This window comes from Lepisosteus platostomus, chromosome 8 (genome assembly GCF_059453375.1).
Source record: "Lepisosteus platostomus isolate fLepPlt1 chromosome 8, fLepPlt1.hap1, whole genome shotgun sequence".
Taxonomy (NCBI): domain Eukaryota; kingdom Metazoa; phylum Chordata; class Actinopteri; order Semionotiformes; family Lepisosteidae; genus Lepisosteus; species Lepisosteus platostomus.
This window is the reverse complement of record NC_142618.1, coordinates 19,117,488-19,142,877: the sequence shown is the minus strand read 5'-3', so window position 1 is coordinate 19,142,877 and position 25,390 is coordinate 19,117,488. Positions and strand designations below refer to the sequence as shown.

The 25,390-nt window shown below is 40.9% G+C and overlaps 1 protein-coding gene and 1 long non-coding RNA gene across 3 annotated transcripts in view; one reads left to right on the top strand and one right to left on the bottom strand.

Moving 5' to 3' along the window:
- The window catches only part of gpr158a (G protein-coupled receptor 158a), a 125,347-nt gene extending 103,204 nt beyond the window's left edge, over positions 1-22,143 (bottom strand). For both annotated transcript variants that reach the window (XM_088642742.1, XM_088642744.1), the window contains exon 1: positions 20,765-22,143. In XM_088642742.1, coding sequence (XP_088498868.1) covers positions 20,765-21,645 — 881 coding nt within the window. In that variant the 5' untranslated portion in view covers positions 21,646-22,143. The remainder of the gene's footprint in view (positions 1-20,764) is intronic.
- On the top strand, positions 20,070-21,349 carry LOC148657038 (uncharacterized). The gene is made up of 4 exons (XR_015940840.1): positions 20,070-20,340; positions 20,748-20,859; positions 21,031-21,136; positions 21,220-21,349. It is a non-coding gene; the product is annotated as an uncharacterized LOC148657038 (long non-coding RNA).
- Positions 22,144-25,390: the final 3,247 nt, after the last annotated feature.

Sequence of the window (25,390 nt, the reverse complement as noted above, 5' to 3'; positions counted from 1 at the left end):
TAATGCTTCAGTAAGAAACCTTCAGTGTACTCTAGACATCAGGTCTTCCCCTTGTATAAACATTGTCTCGAAACAAAAAGTAGTTGTATATCAGAAACATCTCATACCATCTGAAACTTTGGAGAGAGGACTGCTGTTTAGTGATCACTAAATAATTTATTATCTTCACCACCTGTATGTGAAACAATTGTTTAATTTCAACCACTATTCTGAAAGCACAAATGGTGTTCGATCCTTCTCTAACGTTTCTAAACCCACAATTTACTCTAATTTGTCATAATCAGGTGTTTAAAGTAAAGTGATGTGTCAACCATTCTTTCCTCATATTTTCAATAACCCTATCATATCTCTATCAAAACTATCCAAGGGGTAGTGGGTTGAAAAATCTTATGATTATGAGAAAATGAGCACTGGACAGATGCTGAATAGTTGTGGTCGATTCTGTGCTATTTCATACTAAAATTGGATAGACAATAGTTATCGTCAGTATTTCCGATTTGAGCTGTGAGCCTTCATAGTTTTGAGCTGAGGCACACAGAATTAATTTCTCCGTTATTTGTGATTTGTGTAGAAAAGGCTAGACATAGAATAACAAGACGTTATTTTTAGTGTGTCCAAAGAATAGCAGAAAATACATGCAAAATGAGAGATCAAGGCACCTGTGCAAGGTGTCCTAAAAGCCAGTGCCCATCTTGTGCAGGACAACATTCTAACAAAACAGGAGCAAATGTATCAAGTCACCAATTTCTTAGATTTGGTCAATCATCCCAGTCTATTCATACCACAAACAGGAGAAAGACATCTTTAATATCAAATGTTTATTGAATTGTCAGAGTGTTGAGCTACTCTTGCAAAGGTATATAAAGAACAGCAACTAATTCAGTAGTTTGGTCAAATTCTGATAACAATGAAACAAGCAGGCAAATATAAAGGCATAGCATACATAACACTTTGGCATTTCCTGGCTGAGGAAATCACAGGGCTAGCCAAGGATCAGTAAAATACAAGGAATGAACCAGGGAGACAGCTACAAGGATGCAATTGAGGTGGAAGATAAGATGTGCAGCGCCAGCAAGTACTAGCAGACCAAAGTACATACCAAAGGAGAGCAGGAGTGCAAGATCAGAATTTGACCTCCACCCAAACTCCTGTTCAATAACACTCAATAGGAAAAAAGGAACAATAACAATAGTTACTTGAATGAAGTTAGTAAAGGGTCAGCTGATCATTTTGCCTAAAAAATATGAGAATAAGCAGCTAGCATTAAATCCATTAATAGAATATGGCAGCTGCAACACTCAGGTCAGACAAAATGAGCCTCAACAGATGAGATGGAAAATCTGTTAAAATTTGAAAACTCAGGAAAACTTGAGCTCAGGAGCACAATCAAGCATCCTCTGTAGGAAGAAACTTTAAGCACTCTCCTAAAAACTCCATTACAATTTCAGCATTTTAAAATTCAGAATCACAGTTTCTTATACCACACCCTAACGGGCAGAATTAAACAATTAAACAACACAATGTGTATATTAGTCAGAGATGAGAATAAAATTAATCAATGCTGTAAAAATGACTCAAAGCACTGCATTTGAAAGGCTTAGTGGCATCATATTGAATTAGCTAGCAAAACATCTTTCTTCTTGCATTAATATTGCATCTGTGTATTGTGAAGCAAATGCCCAAAATATATTAAAAAGTCATCACAGCTGGATAATATAACTGGATGATTAATAAAGAAAATAAAACTCTTCATTGTAGATTTTAAATGGTTCACAGAGGAAATATAATAGTCTGACGTTTTAATCATTTTAAAGTCTATCATATGGCTAATGTCTTTTCTCACCGTCACCTTTACTTATTTTATGAATTAATTAAGAGGAACAATGTGTTTTTTTTCCCTTTTATGCCTGTGATGTTGTGAGAGATGGCTCTGTGAGAAAGCCAACGTCTTGTCTCAAAACTCGGGCCCAGTGGTGTACTAAATACCTGTTAATTGGGAAAACCTGCAGAATGAAGCACACCTGATCTGAGCAAGTAATTAGCATTCAGAGGGAGTAAGATTCCATGCGAGGGAAAGGAGCTATCTGGACAGGCTCTGTATGGAATTATCCATGCCTTTGGGCTAATTAAGAGGCTTACAAGACCAATTAGGAGGAAATTGAACAGATTCAGTTTGCATCTAGGTTCCAGTGGGGAAGGCAAGGAAATGACAACTCTTGCTTGTAACAGATTGGGCTGGTTTACAGGTCTCTGGGACTCAATGAGCTAGGAAGGCCTGAGAAGATATAACCTAGGCTGTACCGCAGGACTCAAAAGGTTCAGGGTAGATGGGCTGAGTGGTAGTTACAGTGGTTCAAGCAGGGAGCTGCGTCAGCATGCGTCGGCTGCAAAGGAACAAGTAAAGGTTTATTCCATGCAGAAAAGACACCCGGAGAAGTCTCCACAGCTGAAACACAGCTGTGTTTCTTTTCTTCTCTTTTCAGCAGGGAATAAACCCTTACTTGTTCCTAAGTGGCAGTTTGTTTACCAGGCCCAACGAAGATGAAGAGCGATGATAAGGAAATGGGGTTGGAATCAAGGGTGAATAAGTGGCGAATGGAGGTGTTGTAGCATAAAGACAGCTGGGTAGCAGGGAGTCACTTGACACAATGTGGCAGCATACTGCACGTTCTCCCCTCTCCCGGGAGAGAGGAGTCTTGAAGGCACAGGTTGAGTCCCAGGTACTCCCTGTGCCTTGAATTCAGCAGACAAATGGGCAGCCTTGGAGTGAAGTGAGAAGGAAAGTGGAAAAGGCAAAGCTGAAGAGTTGAAGTGAATTCACTTGAAGGCAGGGAAATGGACGACACAGAGTACATGGGGTTGAATACTCCAGTGCCTGGTGATTAACAACAGTAACATAACAGTAAACGTGATTTAGTGTGTGTGTGAGTCGAGCAGAGTGCAGACCAGCAGAAGGAAGAGGGATATGAAGTCTTCTCCAAGAGGAGGCAGACTAACAAGATATAGGATCCCAGAGAGGCAGAAAAGAACTGGAAGGAGCAGTAAAAAAGTAAAAAAACAAAGGTGGCAGCAGTGGCATTACTGGGCTGTGGCAGAGTGTGCACCAGACACAATGTCTGAGCTTGATTTATTAACAGATTTTTAAAAAAATGTTTAAAAGTAACAATTGCACCCTTATAATATCTGCATTTTCCATTATTTGAAATTGAGGGGCCGTGCCTCGAAAAACTGTAATGATTTCATATACTGTATATCAAGCATGGACATGCACAGTTTTTAGAACTGAGAAGAATTAAGGCTAACCTTTTACACCTGCTGCACAATATACCTTGCCATATACAGAATATGCTGATGATTACATAAGAATGAAATTCACAAAACATAATAAGCCATTATTACTCAAGGATTTCTTTTTTAAACCATTTTCATTTCTCATCAAAAGCCCAGACTGATTTATTACCCTTTTCTTATTAGATATTTATCTCACACGAAACATTTTTATTAATATGAAAGGTCACACAACTTTTCAAGAAAAAGAAATGCTTGAAAGAAAATGACATAATTGCAAAACTGTTTACCATTTGTGTGATGCTGCTGTGTAAACATCAGCTGAACTCCCTGACAGACACACAGACTGCCAAGTGAACACACTCTGCCAAGAATTAAGCCCTCCAGAATAAACTCCCAATATGTGCTCTGATAGCAAGGCATTCATTTGGAAACCATTCTCCAAACCCCGAGAAACATTTGTTTGCTCAGTGGAGCTTTCCTTCTGTTACACCATGAAAAGCTGAAAACCGCAAACTCCTCTTTCCTGAGTGTTCACTCCAGCCCCATCGCAAGCCTCTCAAGAACTCATCATTTTCTCTTCTTGAGCCAAAGCGCACATATGGCCCAAAAAGGAACACTTAACATAATACTAATGCTGGGTCTCATCTCCTGGAAGCCACCTTTGTAAACATTCAGCGATTCCTATAAAAAAATGCTTGTAAATTGAATTGTAATTGTAAGGAACACAGGCTACAGCCCCATCGCAGCTGCCTTTCACCAGGTAGGAAAAAAAGACGTTAGGTAAAAGGAAAATAGAGGAACCTAACTGTCATGTACTGTCCTTAAAAGTGGGTTTATATGCCCTTTCATTATTAGTTGTCAGATTCTAAATGAATAACTGTTACCTTTGAAGTGGTATCCAGCCAAATGCAGCCTTGATTTCTCACAGCCCCTTGATATAATAACATGTGTATATGGGTCAAATGTATATTGATGTAAAGAGGGAGGTTCAATAATGATTTAAAGAATGAATGACGAAATCTCATTATTAACTATTTTTCCCATGCAAACTAAATCATTTTTTGCCAACGACTGTTCATTTCCACGCAAATATAAACGTGCAAGTATTTATAATTGTGCCGTCCAATAACTGTGCCAGGCCGGACTGTCTACTTGCAGAATTTAAATACCTTCGCCTACCAAATGGCTTTATTACAGATTCTCCCTTGGCAGTGAAACTAGCAGGCCAGAAAACAGAAAACGGAAGTGGAAAATAAATGTTCTTTTTTCTTAAAATAAAAACTGTATTACACAGTCCCAAATTCCTTCTGTATTAAGCTGAGTGAACAACAAAGCAGTGGTTCGCTGTCTGTATCATCCTGTTCTACAGTGTTTCACAAACCCTGTACCTTTTTCCCGTCTCCTAATGTCAGTCCCTGCTGACTGGTAACAGAATATATCCTCAGGTAATGTTTACATTGGCCAGACAGGCACTTCCTGGAAACGCTGTATTGATCTGAAAGCCAAGAAGTATCTGTAGACGCAAGAGATGAATTGTAGGAGAACCCTGCATATTTTTCTCCAGTTCCTTATTCTTTCTTGGCTAATATTCCAAACGCTGCCTTATAACACGTACGAAGTACATCTTTAATGAGAAGTGTGGTAAAAAAAAACTCTACTGGGCAAGTTTTGGAAAAAAGAAATGCAAAAATAAAGAAGGGTATTTACTACAATTGTCATAATTCTTGGTATAAAGAAGATAAATAGGAGGCCAATACATAAATAGCACTTAAGTGAAAAACATTCTTAGTTAATAACAATTTAAGTGTTCTGTTAAGCTGTTTACTGATGCAATAATGATCCCAGATGTTTTGAGAACACACCTTGTCAAAAATACTCAGATAAGGCAATTAGGAAATCACAATATTAATGATAACCATAAATCATCTGTTATTCAAATGCATTTTGTACACTGGAAAGTCAAATACTAATATTTTTAAATACATTTCCACCTTATTTTGAATGGTAGAAATAATATTACAAAAAGTCACAACAGCTTAAAATACATACAATAATACAGTACATCAATCACAGTAAGTAATACATTTTGAATATATCCGTCTCTTCTCACTTTTGTGACGGACTGCTTAGAAGTTAACATCGGAAGCATATCTTACAGAACAAAAACAACGTCTGAATCAGATGGAGAAATTCATTTGGGCACGAAAGGTGAATTAGAACTATTTAAGTTGTTCTTCTGACTATTTTGTAGGTACTGGTTCAATGGAAACAACATCAAAATACTTGTTGCAGGTTTGGAAGTTACCTGTATCTGCATTTCCCTTTAATGTTCTGACTAGTAAGAAGAACAGAGCAAGATAAGAACAAATACCACATGTCTAATCCCAATATCAGACATGCAGATGGTAAATGTCATGAAAATGAATTAGAAAGTAACTTCTTATGTGTTATCATGTTCTTCTCAAAATATTTAAGGACTATTCGCGCACAGATTCCAAGTGTGTGATTCGAGGGGTTTGGAATTAGCCATTAGCAGGAAGGCTGATGTCTTGATTTAATCTGGGATCATTATAAAAACAAATAATTTAAATGGTTGAATTGAGAAAACAAACTATTCGGAGCACATCGAGCTTGTTTCCAGAACAAGTGGATGTTCGGTAGCAGGGTTAGATCCTAATGAAACCAATAGGAGGACGAATGTCTTAGAGGTTATCTGGCATACCTCACCTAGCTGAGAGAACAGCAGCCTAACCATAATTCGCGAGGAATTACAGCAGCTGAAGAGTGGGAGCAGGTAGAATTGTTGTTGTTTGAGATGTGAAGACTTGGTCTAGCTCGCTTGGCTGCGGGCCAAGCTCCCTTCCGTTGGACGGGGAGGATAGGGCCCCCATGTGACGGAGAAGGGTGGGGCGAGGGAGAAGAGAGGGTGACGTGTGGTATACATGCAGACTGAGCGCTGAACGCGAGTTGCAGCAGCTGAGTTTAATTACTTTGGCTGCCTTCATCCCTCCCGAGCTTCCGTTAAAAACTACATGGGCTCCATGGATGAAGCTGACTGAACCCCCCCTCGCTTTCCCCCACTACAAGGAATGAGCTGGGGAGCTGCTGCAGGGGTGTAGAGAGGATGGCAGGAATATCGTGAAAGAAATGCAAAAACAGATGCCAAGAAGGTGAAATAGTTATATACAGAGGAGCAGAAATAAGCGAGACCAGGGTCTAACCTCCTCCTGAAATTTGCTATAACTTCTGTTTTTAGGTGGCTACATTTTAGCCAGTCACTTTGAAACATTTAATACAATATTTTATGTTGATACAAAATTTTAATTATCGAAAATATCCCATCCAGTTCAATTACAGTATCTAAAGAACCAACATTTTTCTAAACCGCATATTGTGTATATTACTTAGGCAATGGATCACCAGAACTTGAATTCAGAGCTGTGTGCTTGTTGTGACAAAAATCTTAAGAAACATGTTCAGGCTCAAAATAATTTTATTGAACTGAAGCAACTGACATTTTGTTAGGAATATTAATAGCTTTAGATTTACAATATGTTCAAACAGCATCTGCTCCATCTGTGCCATTTCTGCTAGTCTGAGGTATTTCTTAATTTGTTAATATGGAAACAATAATTGTTAATGAGCTATTGTACTGTATCACACACAAGCCTACTACAAAACAAAGTTTTACTATCAAGGGCTATCAAGGGCTTGCATCTGAGAATCAGGGAGTTTCACTGAGAGTGGGAATAAACCTCAGACCTAGTAAATTTATTAGCATACATTACTTTACCACATAAGTTACATTATACTCTACCTCTGTGTTACTTTGATTCCTAAATAATTTTCATAGACTGAGGATATATGGTACAGTATAGGATTCTGATTTGTAACAGAATCACTGTTTTGTTGATCAGTTGGAAAGTACGTTAATCACCTAATCACAATCACTTTCAATAACCATTTCTCCAATTCAAGGTCATAATGATCTGGAGCCTATCCCACAAAGCACTGGGCACAAGGCAGGATACACCCTTCACAGAGCACCAGTCCATCACAGACTATACCCAGACACACACGCTCACACCAGGGCAAATTTAACAGGAGCCACTTAACCGATCAGTACGTCTTTGGACTGTGGCAGGAATCTTCCACAAGAACAGATGGAACATACAGACTCCACACAGACAGCACCCCAGGAACTGAACCCAGGGCCCCAGCGCTGTGAGGCAGCAATGCTATCCACTGCGCCATCCATAAATACACAAATCCATTCATTTCGAAATGAAACGAGGGCTACAGTACATCTTATAATGGGAAACTTCTTGGCGATGAATAGGAAATTGCTGTTGTACTAAAAGAGTATGTTGCTCAAGCGTTCACTAAAGAGAAAAGCCAACAACATGCCACAGGTGTGTTGTTGTGTTAGGCCATGAGCCATTATCATAGGCGTTTAAAGACATCACAGAGACCTCTGTAATTATCTCTCACAGATTACATTTTATTTTGTCATACTAATATACTGTAGGTGGCTCACATGTCTACTGTAATGCTTAAGCTTCCCTATTCTTCTAAAATATTTTGGTAAGACTGCTTTTATTACCTTAGTATTACAAAACTAAAAAATTACCAAACCTAGAAAAAAGATATACAACTGCATGAAGCTTTATTTGAAACAACTCTTGCATATTCAAAAATGTTCTCAAAACTACGAAGCTCTGAGACTAGTGCACAATACTTGCAAATATTTTCTGTTGATTTATGGTGCTGTTAGCGAAGAAAGATGACCTGGTTACACAGCCAAACAAATGGAATTCATTGCTTTGTTTACCTTATCTGAACAACTACTACCATAGCGTTCCTGTCGATATAACCCTGCCACACATTCCTCCTGAAATGTTTTGTCGTGTCAGGCAAGGTGTTTTGGGAAGCAGAGAACAGATCTGTTATATTTATTCTCCATGAGCTCGGAGTCAACAGCAGCTATAGTAGCATTTACCCAATCGAGCCCTGACTCTCGCAGGTCCCGTGTGAGTGGAGACGGCCACACAGCCAGACACTAACGGCAAGCACAGGCGATAATCGTGTCCCAGGCTGCTCCCACACAAGCGAGTGGGAAGCTGAAATTGGGACGACTCGACAGTTAAGGCAGCGCATTATATATGAAGAGTAAAACAAAAACATCGGAAGTCACAGCTTTCCGACGCATTGCAATACTTCGATTCACTCAATTCTGCAATTTGAAATCAGACCTTGTGAAGGAAAAGCTTTTTCTGCAACGAGACCACAACGGGATGGCTTTCTTTCAAGTAGAGCAGTTTATTGCCCTATGTACTGTACACACTGTATTCACTGGAATTCTTAATCTCTAACGATCTCTCGGGACATCCTATGCACATTACAGACAACATTACACAATGTAGACAACGGGTACAATAAATATATTGTGGGGAAATAAATAATTATGTAGTAGTGTGACCGAGGGGGGAAAAAAGGCTAAGACTATGTAAAAAGTGCAGAGAACAGATGTGTATTGAGTCCGAGGCCCTGCGGTTAGCTGTTGAAGCCCAGTCTAGCAAAATGAAGAGCTGTGGCGATAAATCGGTTTATCCATGAGGGCCAGGGGATTTCTAAAACCATACAACAAGAACAGCAACAGCAAGCAGGGGTTGTTTTTGTTGCTTTGTTTGCAGGCGGCGCGCTGTTCTATTTGTGGCACTAACTAGTATGTTTTTTTCCACTTCAATGTGGAAAATACTCTTATTCAGCTGGGGGACCCTTGTGAACTTACCATGTTTATTTCCTCCGAGAAATTACAGATGCACGGCTTTAAAGTCGTTCCTTTCTGACGTTTAAACCGGGAGAGTTATTTATAAATTATGAGCATGCAGCAGAAATATTAAAAAGCCAGATTTCTGAGGCACGTCTAAAAAAGAAAATCTATAATGACTTGATATTTAGTATATCGATGTCCTTGCATCATAAAAATATTGTACAAAAATCATTTAAAGAGACAGTCGGTACATTTGCGCATTATTACACATGAATATAATGAATTATTTGAATGTTCTGTATAAAAAGAATTCCCTGGTATGACGCAACATATTGAATGTTCTGTATTGGTATAACTAGCATTTACTCATTTATACTTTGAGACATCATACTTTGGTAGTATGCCTCAATTGTTAAAGGAAAGCTTTTTATCATTCAGTTGTGGGATTTATGTAACAGCTCTCATAGTATGAAATGAGATTAGTATGGAATTGTCACTCCCAGGGGCTACCAGTTGTATAGCTGTATCGCAGTCTTGCATGGTGGGAGGCTGGCCTGCTGGCCTTGTGTGGGATTGCCCACTGCCTGTGTGGGCAATGTGTGGCACCTGCTCCAGTGTGGATTTCAATAGCAGGTTTCATCACACACACTTCACTCGGCCAAATGCATCATCCTCTTGTAGTCGGTAACACCGGCCCACGAAACGCAAGTCATTGTGGAGAAAAAAATAGAGTAGGCCGGAGTGAAAAAGAAAATGTTACGTTTATTTAGCGGGTTTGAACCCTGGACTGACCATTTCAGTCTATAGATTTCACCTTAAAATGCTGCAAAAAAGCAATTGTTTTCTTTAGCAGACCTGTAAGAACTGACGGCTAATCCCACATGCTGTGCATGGATATCTGTGTGTTTAGCTCCTATCAACCTAATCTCTGAAACTCAGACGTATCCATGAGTTTAGATTTCCAGCTGTTTTAGATTCTAATTATAGGCACTCCTTTTGAAAGGCCAAAATGTATTGTATAGTGAGCATCAAAAGAAGCGGAACATTTCCAATTGCAAAATGATAAATTCACATTTCTAATTCTAAATGTTTTGCTCCTGGTTGCAATCTGTCCCCTTCCTCTCTCAGAGTCTGGTCAAGCGTCTACCTGTTCATCAAACTCGGAGAGCTAGATGTCACATGTCACCCTGGCTTACTGCACAATGAGACTCAAGTCTGGCAAGTACTGTGGGGCTTCCCTGACAAACATGTCACCTTCCCTTCTCTCACGGAAGCCGGTCTTGCACAGGCAGCATGAAGACCCCTGCTGTCCTGCTGGAGCGTTGTCACTGCAAGACGAGCTTTTGGGAAAGGCAACAGGGGAGGACTTGCCTGGACTTGAAGTGCTGTGTGGTCAGTTTGCAATCGGTCACTACAAGTGGAATAACAACAATAATAATTCCTTACATTTATACGGTGCTTTTCTGGACACACCACTCAAAGCACTTTACGCTTTACGGAGGAGAGCAGAGTGATGAAGCCAGTTCAGAGATGGGGATTATTAGGAGGCCATGATGGGTAAAATCCAGGAGGAAATTTGGCCAGGGCACCAGGGTAACACCCCTACTCTTAGGGTAAAACCTCAGTTTTTCCCAGGAGGTCTCCCATCCAGGTCCTGACCAGACTCACTCCTGCTGAGCTTCAGTAGGCTGCCAGCTAGGAGCTGCAGGGTGATATGGCTGCTGGAATTTTGTAGTAACCATCCTTTCATGGCCAGACCATCACACTTTGTGGTCCCCTTCAATCAGTATGTTGTACACAACAAGTTACACCACACTTGCTCACACTACCTCGTTCTGTTGTGTCAATTAACAGAATGACTGGCCCCTGTGTAGTTGTCTGCTCGGCCATGATGACGGTTTCATTGCCTCCAATTGAAATGTTGATGTGCAGGTTGGCGTTTCTGATGCTGTGACATTGGCAGCACAAAACCAATCACAGAGCTGGAGCATGATAATGAGTTGATCATGCTGATCTTTCATGACCGGCGGGTCTCCCAGATCATTGACAGTGTGTTTGCCTGTAACATCTTGCCTGATTAGAAATTGCTGGCTGTGAATGCACCAGATGGTGAGCAACAGTGCGCTGACTTATCCTGCCTCAAACAGACCGATGGCACGAAGGCGTTTATTGACAAGCAGGGCATATTGTTTCTTTCCTGTGTTTTTCTTTCTGGACTCTCAACCAACTTGATATTCAACATGTTTAAGCACCTCATACCCTAATCAGCTCTCTCCAAACTGAAGTAATTTAGTGTTTATGCAACACTCATTTGAGTGTTGTCACAATCAGTCTCGAATAAATCCAAATAATAAACTTAATAAAATCACACCAAAAGCAAGAAGTTAAAAATGAAAAGTCTGTATATTCTATTTCTGTAATGTGCATATATTGAGCAATGCACAGTATATATTACATGCATTTTGCAAGTGCATGTAAAGAGATTTTACAATGATTTTGGATGTATTTTACACAATCACCAATCGCATACCGGTCAACCAAATTTGGCACCCAGCTATATTTTCACTACTGGATTCCTTAATTAAAAACAACACTCGTTGCCAAATCTGTAACGGGGCTCACATGAAGCTGAGGTTGTTACAGAGGGTGACGTTATCTCAGGGGTACCTAGAGAGCACTGAATCCTCCCACAGCTGTTCACGCGTAGCGGTATTCCCTGCAGGGCAGTGATCCGCGGCTCAGATGAGGGCATCTGGTTTTCCTTACGCGTGCGCCGCAAAACAGAGAAAGAAAGGTGGGAAAGGCAATCACGCTTTTTCACATACTTTCACAGGAGTTTTTAACGAAGGTCCAGAAGGAAGGACAGCAAGCCAGGCCTCCCTCATCTGTGCTACTTTACGTCACTTACTCAAGAGGCGCTGAAGGCCATTCTAAGCCTCTCTCCCTTGCTCGCAATCATCTTTCTCCATCCTGCCCCAGCACCATCTGCAGCTGCCCCTTGGTTAACGTCTCCGTCTCGCTATGGGGGTCCTGACTCCCTCCTCAAGTGGCCAGGTTGTTGACCCCCCCAGCCAAGCGGATGAAGCCAATGTTTCTTGGGCCTAAATGCATTTCCTAACAGCTGACACATTCCCATCTGATCCGACTAATGGTGATTATGGAAACAGAGGTGATCGAGGAGGTCAACTCTAATCTTGCACTTCCACTCGTCTGCATAGACATGCTTTCTGGCGGCGCGCGGAGCCACACACCCCTTCTTCTAGCACCCGAAACAGCAGCGCTGCGCCGTTTTCTCTCCGGCTCGTCCCTTGGGCATGATGGGCCACGTCCTCAGCCTAGGCTGGGCCGAGCGAATGCCAAAGTCTTAGGTTCTCTGTCCCTTTATATTCGCCGGCTCATTCCGCCTTTGTGAGAATTCGACCGGACTACTGAAATAGTTATAAAACAACTTCGCCAAAGTGATAAATCAGAATCCCAATGCTGCCGGCTTTCTTAAGCACGCTTCATCAAATACGGAAGATCTCAAGGTTGACACGGTCTGTATCCGAGTTTGTTTTACACTGTGTAAAATAGCGCAGGTGTCTGGAAGCATTGATTTTATGTGCTCAGTCCACGTCTTCCTCACCCTGATGTACACACATTCACAGCTGGCGCCTCTGGGCACTTGGCTCAGAACGGCTGCCTTGAGTCCCAGCTGTTCGGCTGAACATCTACAGTACAGCCCAGATCTATTCCCCTTTTGCACTTACTTTATCTCCCATTTGAGTTGGGTGCCTTTAGTCTTTTTTAACCTTATAAAAGAAAGTGTAGACATACTGTAAAGCTATTTTTTCTGACCCCTTTTACTTCATCTGTGTGCCAAAAATAGGAATCCGTAGATATGCCTGTGGAATAATTTTTAGTGATGACAGCCTGCAGCATGTGACAGCTCCATTGTGCCATATAATAATTGTGATGACGATCAATCTTTTGGGTAGTGTGAGGGGAAAGCTTACTGGAGGAGTAAATGTGAGTTAATTTAGCTCTTGCCCCTCCTGGCAGCTCCGGTAACAGTTGCCCTGGTAAATACATGAGCACGGTAAAGGGAAAACAGGAAAAAGTAGGAATAAATTAAATGGCAAAGTAAAAGATGGAACAACAACTGGAGCACTTCTAAAACACGCGAGTCAGCTTCAGACACTTCCAGAGTGTTTTCTTCTTTCGTTTTCCACTTGCCATTTCATCTTTAAAAAAATGTATTTCAGGATCGGTGCACTTTCTAATGCATTGTACTGGACTTTAATCCCGATGGAAAGTGCTTCCAACCAGTTCCAGAAATGTAAGGAAACACAGAAAAATGCATTAACTTGACAGAACAAGCCAAACCTAACACAGCTCAACCCTTTGGCAAGACTGTGCTCACTCGATGTGATAGGTGCAATTCCGTGTGCTAGAGCCACTGATCATCAAACCAGGTCTCTCGTTATTGTCTGTAAGCATGAACAACATACTTGAACTGACTTATACGTTTGCATGCTCTGGAACTCAATAGACTCTGGACCTGCTGTTGCACTTTCTAAACTATTCCAACCTCTCAATCAGTATTATTTTTTTCTCACTTGGAAAATATGACATAAATGGTTAATGAAGCTCATGGACTCTGTGCTAGGGAAAGAGAGTCGAATTCCAATTTTCAATCACATCGTGAAAGTTAGGTAAAATATTCTAAATGTGTATGTACTGTATATGAATACAGTACAAACATTACATACAATACATTTCTTCCTTTATTTGTTTTAATTCAGTACACTGTGAACTCTACATAAGCAGAGAATGTTTCAAGATCAAATGGACTGTATTGGCTTGTGGCGTACTGGGCTGGTTTATACTGTACAATGCAAAAGGAAAATTAAAAAAATAAATTGTTTTTATGCCATGAAATCTGGTTGTTGTAAAAGCTCAGTCTTCAAATCTATGAAGAACCAGAGAAATGCTTTGGAATGAGATATAAGAGCCTACCTCCAGGTTCTTGCGTGACCAGATTTATATGTTACCTATAATATTTTTTAAAATCAGTCTGTGCAAAGACTTTCTATTCATGCCAGAGGTTCTATACCAACTATTTAAAGACATGGCTGCTCTGTAAAGGGCAACAATGAAGTTATCTATCACTTCGTAGATCGGGTATAAAACTAAAATTGAAGTCCTAATATTACCACACAAGTTCAAAAAAATACACATTTGTATAAATTGTGTCTTATTATTTAATACTTGAAATCTGTTCTCTCCATGTTTTATTTTTAATATCAATGTTTAAATATAGACAGTTTCACAGATGGCACAACGTTGTTATTAAAACTGGAAATAATGAAATTCACAGCATTGATAAAAACGTAGGGAGATGCAATACAAAATATTAAGAACCTACAGGGAGAAAGCGATACTAAATAGAAATTACAGGACGCAAAAACAAAAAGATTTAAAATAAAATGGACGAATGAGACAGAGATGCTTGAAAATTCAAATGTTACTCAGATTCAGGAAACTCTTGTGAGAGTAAAGAAAACAAACGCATCAGTCTGTATGTGTGTTTTCAGAGGGAGGGAAGTCTAGAACAGCAAAATACTTCCAGCAACAGTAGCTTCTGGTATCACTCATTTAGTGGTTGCATCTTACACAGCAGCGTGTACCATATCGGATCCATACGCGATAAAAAATAATATATCACGAAAATTGATTTTCATTTAATCATTTTTTTTACATTGCAATCTGTACTCCAAAGTAGATCAGGGTGTCTCCAGAGCAAAGGTACATGACAGGCAGTCCCGTAGCACCTGGGCAAGACTGAAATCTGGCTGGATCCAATCACTCATTCATTGGCTGGCGATGGGTTTGAAGTGACACCTGCGAGAGGCAGCGCTTGACACCCACTACGTACCTGCGGCTGTCAAAAAGGGAGGTGGGTGATGACCTGGGGTCGAGCGGATGGCCGGTCTGGCACAAGGGCGAGGGAGGAGGGAGGCAGTGTCTGACCTGCCCTGGGCAGCAGCGGGTGACACGTCATCCAGAAACATCATTTAAGGGGACAAATGCTAAATGCTAAATGGGGGAGGCATGAGAGCTTTCCCCATCCTATCTCTGGTCAATTCATTGCAGAATCCCTCTAAAATCCTAACGCTGCGAAAGGCAGCACGGATTTAAAGCAATTTACTACAGTATATACTGTAGGTGAAATACTTTACCACATGCTGTACCTCGCTGTTTCCCAACCCTGGTCCTGAAGGAACGCTGTCTCTTCTGAGTTTTGCTCCAGTCGGGTTCTTAATCAGAAGGCTAATTGATTTCAGTTTCCTATTTGGGGAATATGTGTTCGGCTCTGCAGGTGCGTTGTCTGAGAAAAGGTAACCATTTGCACCAAAAGAGAGGTAGCTCTTTTGCAAGGGACTTTTCTGATCGCCCTATCATCTCATATCGCCGACCACCTAATCTGCGTAACCTCCTTGTTCACAGCTCCCTTGACCGCCCTCAGCAACCATCCACACCAGGCACTTTCCCTTGCAAAAGAGCTCGCTGTATCACCTGCAAGTACACAGCCACCACCACACTCATTCAAGGCCCCTCAGGACAATTCCGGATCACCCAGACAGCATCTTGTACCTCCAGCAACCTTATTTACTGTATCTCTTGCAGTAAATGCCCAGCCATCTACATTGGGGAAACAGGAAGGAGACTCGGAGACCGCTTCAGAGAACACGTCAGGGCTGTGAAGATTAAAGATCTCTCCAAGCCCATTGTTTCTCATTTCACCTCTGACGGCCACGACCACTCTAATCTCTCCGTCTGTGTTCTCAAAGACGGTTTTCCGAACTCATACATCAGAAAGACCACCGAAACTAAAATTATTCTGCAGCTAGGATCACACATTCTCCCTTCCCTTAACGACAGATTACTGTTCTTTTAAATTTTCTCCATTCATTGGAAGTTTCATTTCACACCTCTCTGCACCCATTCTGACTTCACACCTCTTGATTGGCCTCTCTTTCTGTCCCCTGCTCCCGCCTCTCACTCCTCCTCCCTCTCAACCTTTGTTCTCCCGCTACTTTACCTTTGCCTACTGCCCTGTCTCTCTCACACCTGAAGAAGGCTCCACGGCCGAAATGTTGTGTTCTCTTTCTTCTTTTTTTCAGCATGGAATAAACCTATTACTTGTTCCTTCTGACTAGGTAGCCTAGCTTAGGAGACATATTGCTTATGGAGTATAGTTATGATATTTTAAAACATACCAATCTTAAAGCAACTGTTGGATCAACTCTGATATCAAGTGGCATTTGGCATTGACATGATCTACACACCCATCCAACTCATTGTGCAGGATCTAGGTCGGGGCATTGAAGCAGTAAGCATAACACTGATCACTGATCTACACAGAAAGCTTTAAGTGCATTTAGACATGTGACAATGTCAATAGACAACAACATTTAGAGATGAAAGGATTATACTGTACCTACAGTTAATGTGTAATAAATCGCCACACCTTGCCAAAATTGACCAGGCTTTCATCTATGTCAATATACAAACTTCACTGCTGTATCACAACTAGAGTGAGTCAGGATGTTTCCCATACTGGTACTCAATGACTGTGATTCCTGTGGCTTGTGGGTATTCCTTGACACCCAATGGAAGGAGCAGCCACAGCAATCCCTCAAGCTGTCCTTCTCAATCTGAAAGTCTCCTCATTGGGTCGACACACAAGACTGACCATGACTGGATTGATCACAGGTGCGTCCTGTCAGTCGACAGTGCAGCTGAAGTCTAGTGATGGCAATTCGATGGAACCTGAACACTCTAAATGTCTTTGAACTGCCTTGTGCCAGCTGGCCAGATAAGCCAAGTACATTCCCTCTGTTCCCCTGAGCCCAGGTATAGGGGCGTTGATCACAACTGGCAGACCTGCATGCTGTCAGTACAAGCGCACTTTACCTGTGCGTTGGCCCTCTCACCAGCACACATTTCTCAATGTGTAGAGAGTCAGAATCAGGAGGAAATATGGAAAGATGATATGCAGAGGTAGGCTTGTGGATTTTCATTTTCATTTCCTGCTGGCAGGAAAGTCGGATTTAGTGGTGAGCATTGTGGTGAGCATATTTTATGCATATTTGTATTTATTTTAATATATTAAGGTTGCATATGGATGTACCACTTACAGTACAGTACATACTTTTTTTATATTATATTGCCATTGTCGTCCACATTTCCTCATCCGGTATTTTACAACATACTTCCATCCATCTATTTTTAGCAACATTAAATACATATTCTGCACTTTCTACATTCACCAGTTTGATTTTAAAAACATTATATGGTCAAAATATGACGGGGTAAGTAGTCCACAGTGGAGCTTTACCTAAATCCTGATCACTAATCATAGCTGCTGAAGGCAAGCATACTATCATACACTACAAAGCCCTGACTGTACACCAAGGTGTTCTACCCCCTCCCCCCCCCCATGTGTATCTCTGGAACAGTACCAGAAGTAAAGTGTGTTACACTATACAGTAACATGACAGTGACCAATACATAGTAGGTGGATGACTCAAAGTAATAAAGGCATTGCAGGCATTAACCCAAGCCCCTCTAAAAGCATCTACTTCTCGTCCGAACAGCATATGAATTTACCCACACCCCTATTGTTTCACTTTTTCAGATTGTCACTACACAATCTGGCCTCGTGTCAACAGCTCCACATTAGTGTGAGTCAGTGCAAGGTGAATGCCCGAACTGGCTTAGCATCGCCAAGACGTCCACCATTCAAGTGAAGCAAATATACCAAAATGATTCCTGTCCACACTGACGTGCAAGACGATACTCTATGCAAGTGAACTATTAAAAGTCACACATTTTAATGGATGTACTCTGGAGAGTACTTGAATGTTCATTCTTTTTTTTTTTTAAGTGCAACTTACAGTTTTAAGTGTATTGTATCTGGCATACCAAATGACTGCATGATACACCATTACATTATTACGATTATGATGATCCATCCAACATCGATGGTTAACAAGTTTATTGAAAGCAGCCTGAAGGATTTGCCTACTGGCCCTGCCGAAGCACACTGACTCTTGGAGAACAGTGGTATTAAAGGTTGGCTGAAGCTCTAGAGACTCCAGGTACAGGTTCCCAGCTGTTACTCATACCAGCAGCCTTGTTACCTTTGTGTTTCCTTTAGGTGTCTGAATGAAGATAATCACAATACCATCAATACAGAGAGTTATTAACACTTGATTCTGGTTGTTGGGTTTGTGATCTTTCATAGTTGCTTTATGACAAAGACAAAAACATATGACCTGTAAAGGCTTAGTGTGCAGTATGTTGTCTGCAATTTCTTTCTGGGTGACCAACTTCATGATAAGCACACCATACAACAGCCTCTGGCTGTAGGAGCTACATTCCAATATTCCTCACTACCTTCAGTACAATTAGGAGGAAATTCAGCTTCGAACGATGTCATATTCAGGCATTCAGGGAGAGTAATGCTCACTTCCAGGATTATAACAGAAGTGGCTCTGTTCCTGGGGCTTAAGTCGGGCTGTAAAATGCTTGAGGAGTAGATTACAGCAGTCAGTGAAATCCAACAAAATACAGTTAGTCCAATCCTTGCAGTCATGTGCATGACCCAGTGTGACGTCACAAAAGGACCTCTTGAACACAAATTATGTATTAGTCCTGATCTATTAACAATAGCCAATGAGCAAAAGTGCAGGATCAGATCTCAAGGAAGATTCCCCCTGAAAGTGCTCAAATTAAACACTCGTGGTACTTTTTGGAACTTTTAACTCACAGAACCAAAGAGGTTCTAAACGTTTCATCGCCAATTCCTCGTTTAAAATCCCCAGTTGGAAATTCGTATTTTGTTTAAAAAATGAAACAGTGGGTGATTTGCCATCATAAAGTTTGCAGAACGTCCCACTAGGAAGAAGTTCCACGACAGGCCCTTCACTGAATCAGAGCCCAACAGAGAGATAGGCTTGACATTTGCAAGACAGTTTACAAAGCTTTGCACAAGGCTTCAAAATGTACTTCATTTTCAAAGAAAGTTACCTAGTAATGGTAACATTAACTTCAACTGATAACACAGCATTATCACTCTCTTTACAGCTATATTTTCACCCTTCTGATATATGTCTCCACATTGTGTAACAATTTCAGAAAATGTGAAACAACCCCTTCCTGTGAAGCAAGAAACTTCGGGATTTCTCATTGGTATACTGGTTTACCATTTAAAATTGCATCTGATCTAAGCATTTAGTTTTGTGCTAAATAATTACAGTTCAAATTCATATTAAAATATTGTGGCTGAGATAAGTAACTCTTGAGACAAGTTATAGTTTTGAAAAAATGTGCCACTGGTACTAGTAATATTACACTGTTCATATTATGCACATCCTCCACTGCACTTGTGCGAAAGAAATGAGAAGTATAGTTTCAGGGTACTTGTTGTCTATCAACAAATACTGTTGTCTGTCATCTTCCTTTCTTATTATTTTATGTGTATCTCATGTATTGCTCCCCTCACCATTTTGTAAGCTTGTATGTTCCGTGTTTAGTTTCTTAACTAGTGTTTCTCGAAATGCATTCATGACACATTACCCTGATGTAGAGAACACAAATTCAAATCTACCGAGAGGTATTTTGTTTCCGGATATCGAGTACGGAAGGCGAGTCTCTGCACTAAGCATACTGTAACTCACACACCCGAATGTGTCAGTGCGTCAGGAAAAAAAAAATGTACGAAAGATCAAATAACGTATACTGTATGAAATCGTCTTTAAGATAACGTTATTAAGGGTATTTCAGTACTTGCCAATCCATCATTGTATGTCAAGAAAGTGGGGACTGTGAATCTGTCCCCCGGTTTAACACATTTCAAGCATCATTTCAACCGGATAAAAAGGGTGCGTGAATGAAACGTCACTTTATACTTGAACGAACAGCTTTCGTTCAACATCTGGTGGAAATACGTGAAAGCATTAAATAGGTTTATCGTATTTTTGCATACGTATCTGGGAAGAGAAAATATATCGAAACCGAGAAAGAGAGAGCTCGAAAATAAATGTGGATTTTCGGTCACTCTGATCACTGACGTGTGGTTGGAGCCCAACTGTTATTTTTAGCTCGGCACCTGCCTTACCACGGCTTAAGTGAGCTGTCAGTACAGCTACACCCCTGAAATAAACCACAGCTCCGCGCAGAGGGCTCGGCGTGCGCTCCGGAGAACACCCTCGCCGCATTCACTCTGAGTGAGCCCTGCATATTTGCCCGCCTTGATTCAGTATTCTTTATGTGGCCTTAAAATGGTTTCAAATGGCAAAGCACTGTTCGGAAAACTCTGCGTTGCAATTCAGTTTAAATCCTTAGTCCATCAGGACAACGACAAAATAAACATCTAATTGCACTTTTCGCAGGAGATAATTGTCAGATTCTACTTGCCGTTAGAAAAAAGTTCTTAAAATCAGACTTGACTAATTATTCATATCACAAACTCAAAAGCAGTTATTTCATGGAAATTACTGTACTCTATACAAGGTATACGATGGTATATTGTATGGGTTAATCGTAATGTATGCATACCAAGATATGCAAAGTTTCATCACAATAGTTCTGAATTGATTTACCAACTAACTTTGGAACTGTATATATGTTTCAGATTAAGTTTACACATACCTGAATTCAGGAGCCATATTTGACTTGAGTCCGTAAAACCCAGCCGACAAAGTCAGAAGCCAGCGGGGGATATAATTTCCTTTTTCACACTCCAAGTAAGGGTCTGACCACTTTATTTGAGTTTTATCAACGACGTACGTGTCCCCCTTTCTCGAGAAGGAATCTGCCGGCTTTATTTCTTGTTGCAAAACTCGTCGAAGCAAGCGGGGCTTCTTTCCGTTTTTGAACTCGTTATACCACTGTGTTTCGGCCGTCTTGTTTTTCAGGTGATGGTGAGCCGTCGTCGAAAGGTCCTGCAGGACAATCTCGCCGCCCGTTCTCGTCGCCTGCAGGAAGACCTGGGGACCGGACGACAGAGGCTTGACGTTGAAGGTGACCACGGCTCGATGGATTTGGGGATCGCCTTCCAAAATGCTCCTCACTAACGCGTGGTACCATTCAATGTCGCCTCTCAGGTTTTGCTCTCTTGACCTGTTCGCCTGCAAGATCATGTTGAGGAAGTTGGTGGCGTGCATCACAGTATCAAGCACGCTGTGGAGGGGATAAGGAGAAGCCAGGTACGATGCGTTTCGGAGGATGCCCAGCTCGCTTCGCCGAGAGCAGTTGGCGTGTTTCAGCGTGGAAGAATCCCCAGTATGAAAAAAAGCCTTTACAACCTCTGGAAGATCTTCTACGATTTTCTGTAATACGACGGAGCGCTCGTTTGCTGGTTTCGTCGAAGACGCGTAATACTGTGGTTCCCTGTTAATGTGACTGTTGTAGATAGGCTTCTTGTCCTTAATTGCCGAGTGCCCGGGGTAAGCTGCCCACCCCATAAATCCATGATTTGATCCAATAACAAATCCCGTTTGCAAGAGTAAATAAAACAGGAAAACAGCCATATCGTTGTACCTTGTTGAAGTCACAGTTTATTCTCACCAAAGCTGCTTACGAAGAAGGAAATGCTATTCTTCAGTTAGCGAATTGAGATATATTCACCTGTGGATAAGGGAATGCAGTTCTCTCTCTTTTTAGCTCTTCTTGAAAATACAGCGAGGACAGCGGGTCACATCCTTTTCTCAGAGATGCTATAGTTAGCTCGCCTACGTCTCTCTCCGTTAGTCAATGATTTTCATTAAAAGGTGTTTTTGGAGTCCGTTTAAGAAGCACATCCCCGCTACTGCTGGAAAAGCCTTGTATTTCGCACGTAGCCCTTCGTATCTATCAATGCTTTAACCCAGGGTGCTAAAATTGAAAAAGCAAAAAAAAAACATCGGATTACTTATGCGCAGGGAGCCGTACCCCTCTCACACTTCAATAACAAACATACTCCGCCCTCTTCGGCTTACAACAAGCTGTAACTAAACCAGCGGGACGGCAAGAACCAATTGCTCTTAAATCCCGTCTCCTTCATCATCTTATAGGGTTCTTATAGTGTCCTTGACTCGCGAATGGCCATTTCTTCTGTCAATCACTTCACCGGGGGCAGGTTAGGTAGAGAGAAGGAGCTGTCCAGTGCTGAAAAGACCTTCGGGCAGAATGTTGCGAAATAAATACTAGTACTGCAGTTTAAAAACATGGATATCTTTCCAAGCGTGAAGTATCCCAAGTGAATAGGAACGTTAACGCGTTTGTGTTCAGCATGCACAGACAGAAAACCTTTGCCTTGGGTTCCTGTTTTCCTTGCTGAGGTAAAGATAGACGAAAAATAAGTCAACTGGTTTTAGTCTGAGGCGCTTATTTGTGGCATGTTTTCACAGGCGATGAAGATTTTATCATGGTATGCTGATTTCGTTAGGGAGAGGCTTGAAACGGAAAAAAAATCGTATCTGGCATTCGATGCAAAATAATCCTTGAGTCGAAAAAAATCGAATTTGAGATCGATTTTAAGGATTTCGAATCTCCTAAGGTGCACAATATAACAATATCATAAACCCATCATGTTTATCCGCTTCATCTGAAGTTAGCGGTTCAATGCGGGGCGCCCGCACACACACGGTTTACAGCAGGGTGTCCAACTGCCGCTTTTATAGCGCCTTTCCCAGAGACCCTGAAACCCTGAAGACACACCGGCCGTGCAGGACCAGGACTGGACACCCCTGACTTCTAAACACCCACCCGAAGCAATTAGCCTCGACCGTGGGGTGCTGAAACAATCCCACACGAACACGGGGAAAACACAGAAACTCCACACAAGGGCACCCCAGCCCCTAAGGGCGACCCCCCGAATCGCCTGGGTTCCAGCGCTAGCCAACGTGCCACCTCGTCGGCCTTTTTCACCAGATTTAACCGACGAAAAAGTCACATCAAAGCCAGCGTCCACATAAGACAACCCTGAAATCGAACAATTTAGTGTTTGTGTTCGGATCCAAATTCCAAGATATCTCTCTATTTTGCCAACGTGCCGGTTCATGACACGAAATGGAACAAGTGAGACGGTGGTCTTTACAGAAACACCTGACCTGACGGCCCCATTTTACCCTAGGTGATTCACGATGTGGATGAGTCATTTCACCTCACGATCACTTATTTTGTCCACTCTGCTCAAAGAAGCGTGCCGGCACGAGCAATGTAGGAATATAAAGATATTTTCCCGCTTATGTCTGCTAGACACAAGACAATGTGCAAAATATCAGCTAAAATACATAAGAAAAATAAGCAGATTATTTAAAAAAATGAGTAGCGTCTCCAAAATGCAGACGTGCTTTTGTTGCTATTTTTTATTGCATTTACTGCCCAGGCTCATCTCCTTTTCTAAACAAAATATTTTAGGTCTCATACTGCTAAACAATTATTTTATGTTTTTTTTTTTGGCGAAAGCTAATAAAAACATGATAAAAGTAATCGCCGCGTCTTTCCGACGGCTTGGTGTGATACTCCGTCCTAAGGAGGAGCTGCACAAGGCGTTTCTTGAACGGAAAGAATGTTTGTTTAAAATATCTCCAGAGCACCAACTTGGAGATCACAAGAGGCAACAGCGAAGCTTCAGAAAGCACAGCATAAGCGAATTATTCTCAAGGAAATTTGATCGCAGTTCTTACACATAGTACTCCGGGCTTCCTGGAACACAAATTAAATATGCAGCCATCTCTTCCCATAAACGGTATCTCATATAAAGAAGGAACCAACTGAACTTTTTAGCCTAGTAAAATATTGCAGTGCAAGCGCCAATTAAGGATGAAAGCAATTGTTCTCGCGCGAAGACAACCTTGACATTAAATATTTTTAAATGTGCCACTATAAACTATTGTAATATCAATTTGCACGTGGGGATTTAGTCTTTTTCTAGTTTTATACTAATGAAAATGTGTTTTATTATTGGACATGAAATGAATTCAAGTGAGAAGAGAGTTTTGACAAGTGTCATGGTGATACCAGTTACGTTTATAGCCACAGTAGGTACTTTAGGATGTGGACATCCCTTGGGAGATCTCAATTTTCCTTCATAAAAAGTGGGGAGACCAACAGGGATGTTAGCAGCAGACACTGAAATGTTGCACATGAATAACCAGAGGATATGTTTGTATGGATCTCTTGTTTTTTATGAAAAGGAAGAGTTAAGAAAAAGTAGTGGGAGAAACCTTTTGGAAATGGAGGCGTGGTTTGAATTATATTTCTAAACTGTACGGGTAGAGTCCAAAACGAAAGTTTTGAATTTAGGCACAGTTGGTTATGAAGGACTAAGGCTTAGGAGAAGCTAGATATAATAGGACACAAAGAATCAATAGAGAAGAGATGGTTACAGGTTACAGAAATTCTGCTTGAAATATAGAGCCTATCCAAAGATTAAGAAAATAAAAGGTAAGAAAGCAGGAGCTTCAAATGTTTAAATGTAGAGATTAAGAAAAATATAAAGAGAAAGAAAACATTTAAATTGATTTTAAAGAAAGAAAAGGTGCAATTACAAAAAGGAATGCCAGGAATTGCAATATATCAAAAGCCACGACAGAAACAAAATAATGAAGGCTAAAATTAATTACAAAAACTTTGTTTAGTATTTCAATTCCAAGCGAAAAGTTAAGGAAAAGAAAAACGGATACTCATGGGGAACTTTTTGACGATGAAAGGAAAATTACTCACTTATAACATTATATTTCACTGAGATGTAGTATTAGTGTAGCAGCAGAAACACCTACAGGACCGGATGGTATTCTGCCAATTGCACATAAGGAAACAAAAGACGTTATTCATAAGATGTTACGAAAACTCGTCAAAAGCTATCTCAAGACAATGTAACACCCAATGAGCAGAACATTCCTAACGTAGCACCCAGCCATAAAAAGGATTAATCGCATAATTACAGGCTAGAAGGTCTTACGTATATTACTCTACATGAAAACGTAAGGAAACAATCATTACATTTAAAAAGGGGAGTCATCGGTATTACTGTAGGAGTGGTATTTTACTTTAGGAGATGTGTGGATTTTTTTTCATTTAGATCTTGAGAAACCAGAAATCTTTAACACCAAAAATGAATACACTCAACATTCAAAATTGTATGTTTTGTTTGTCAGCAAGTAATGCTATAATTCCTCCCAAATGTACAATTGCTTAATTGGAGAACATAGACCGTCTGAGGTGTGCTTGTGTTTGGATTGAGAACTTGTTAATGGAGAGAAAATGTATGGGTGAATGCTCAGGTTGGGG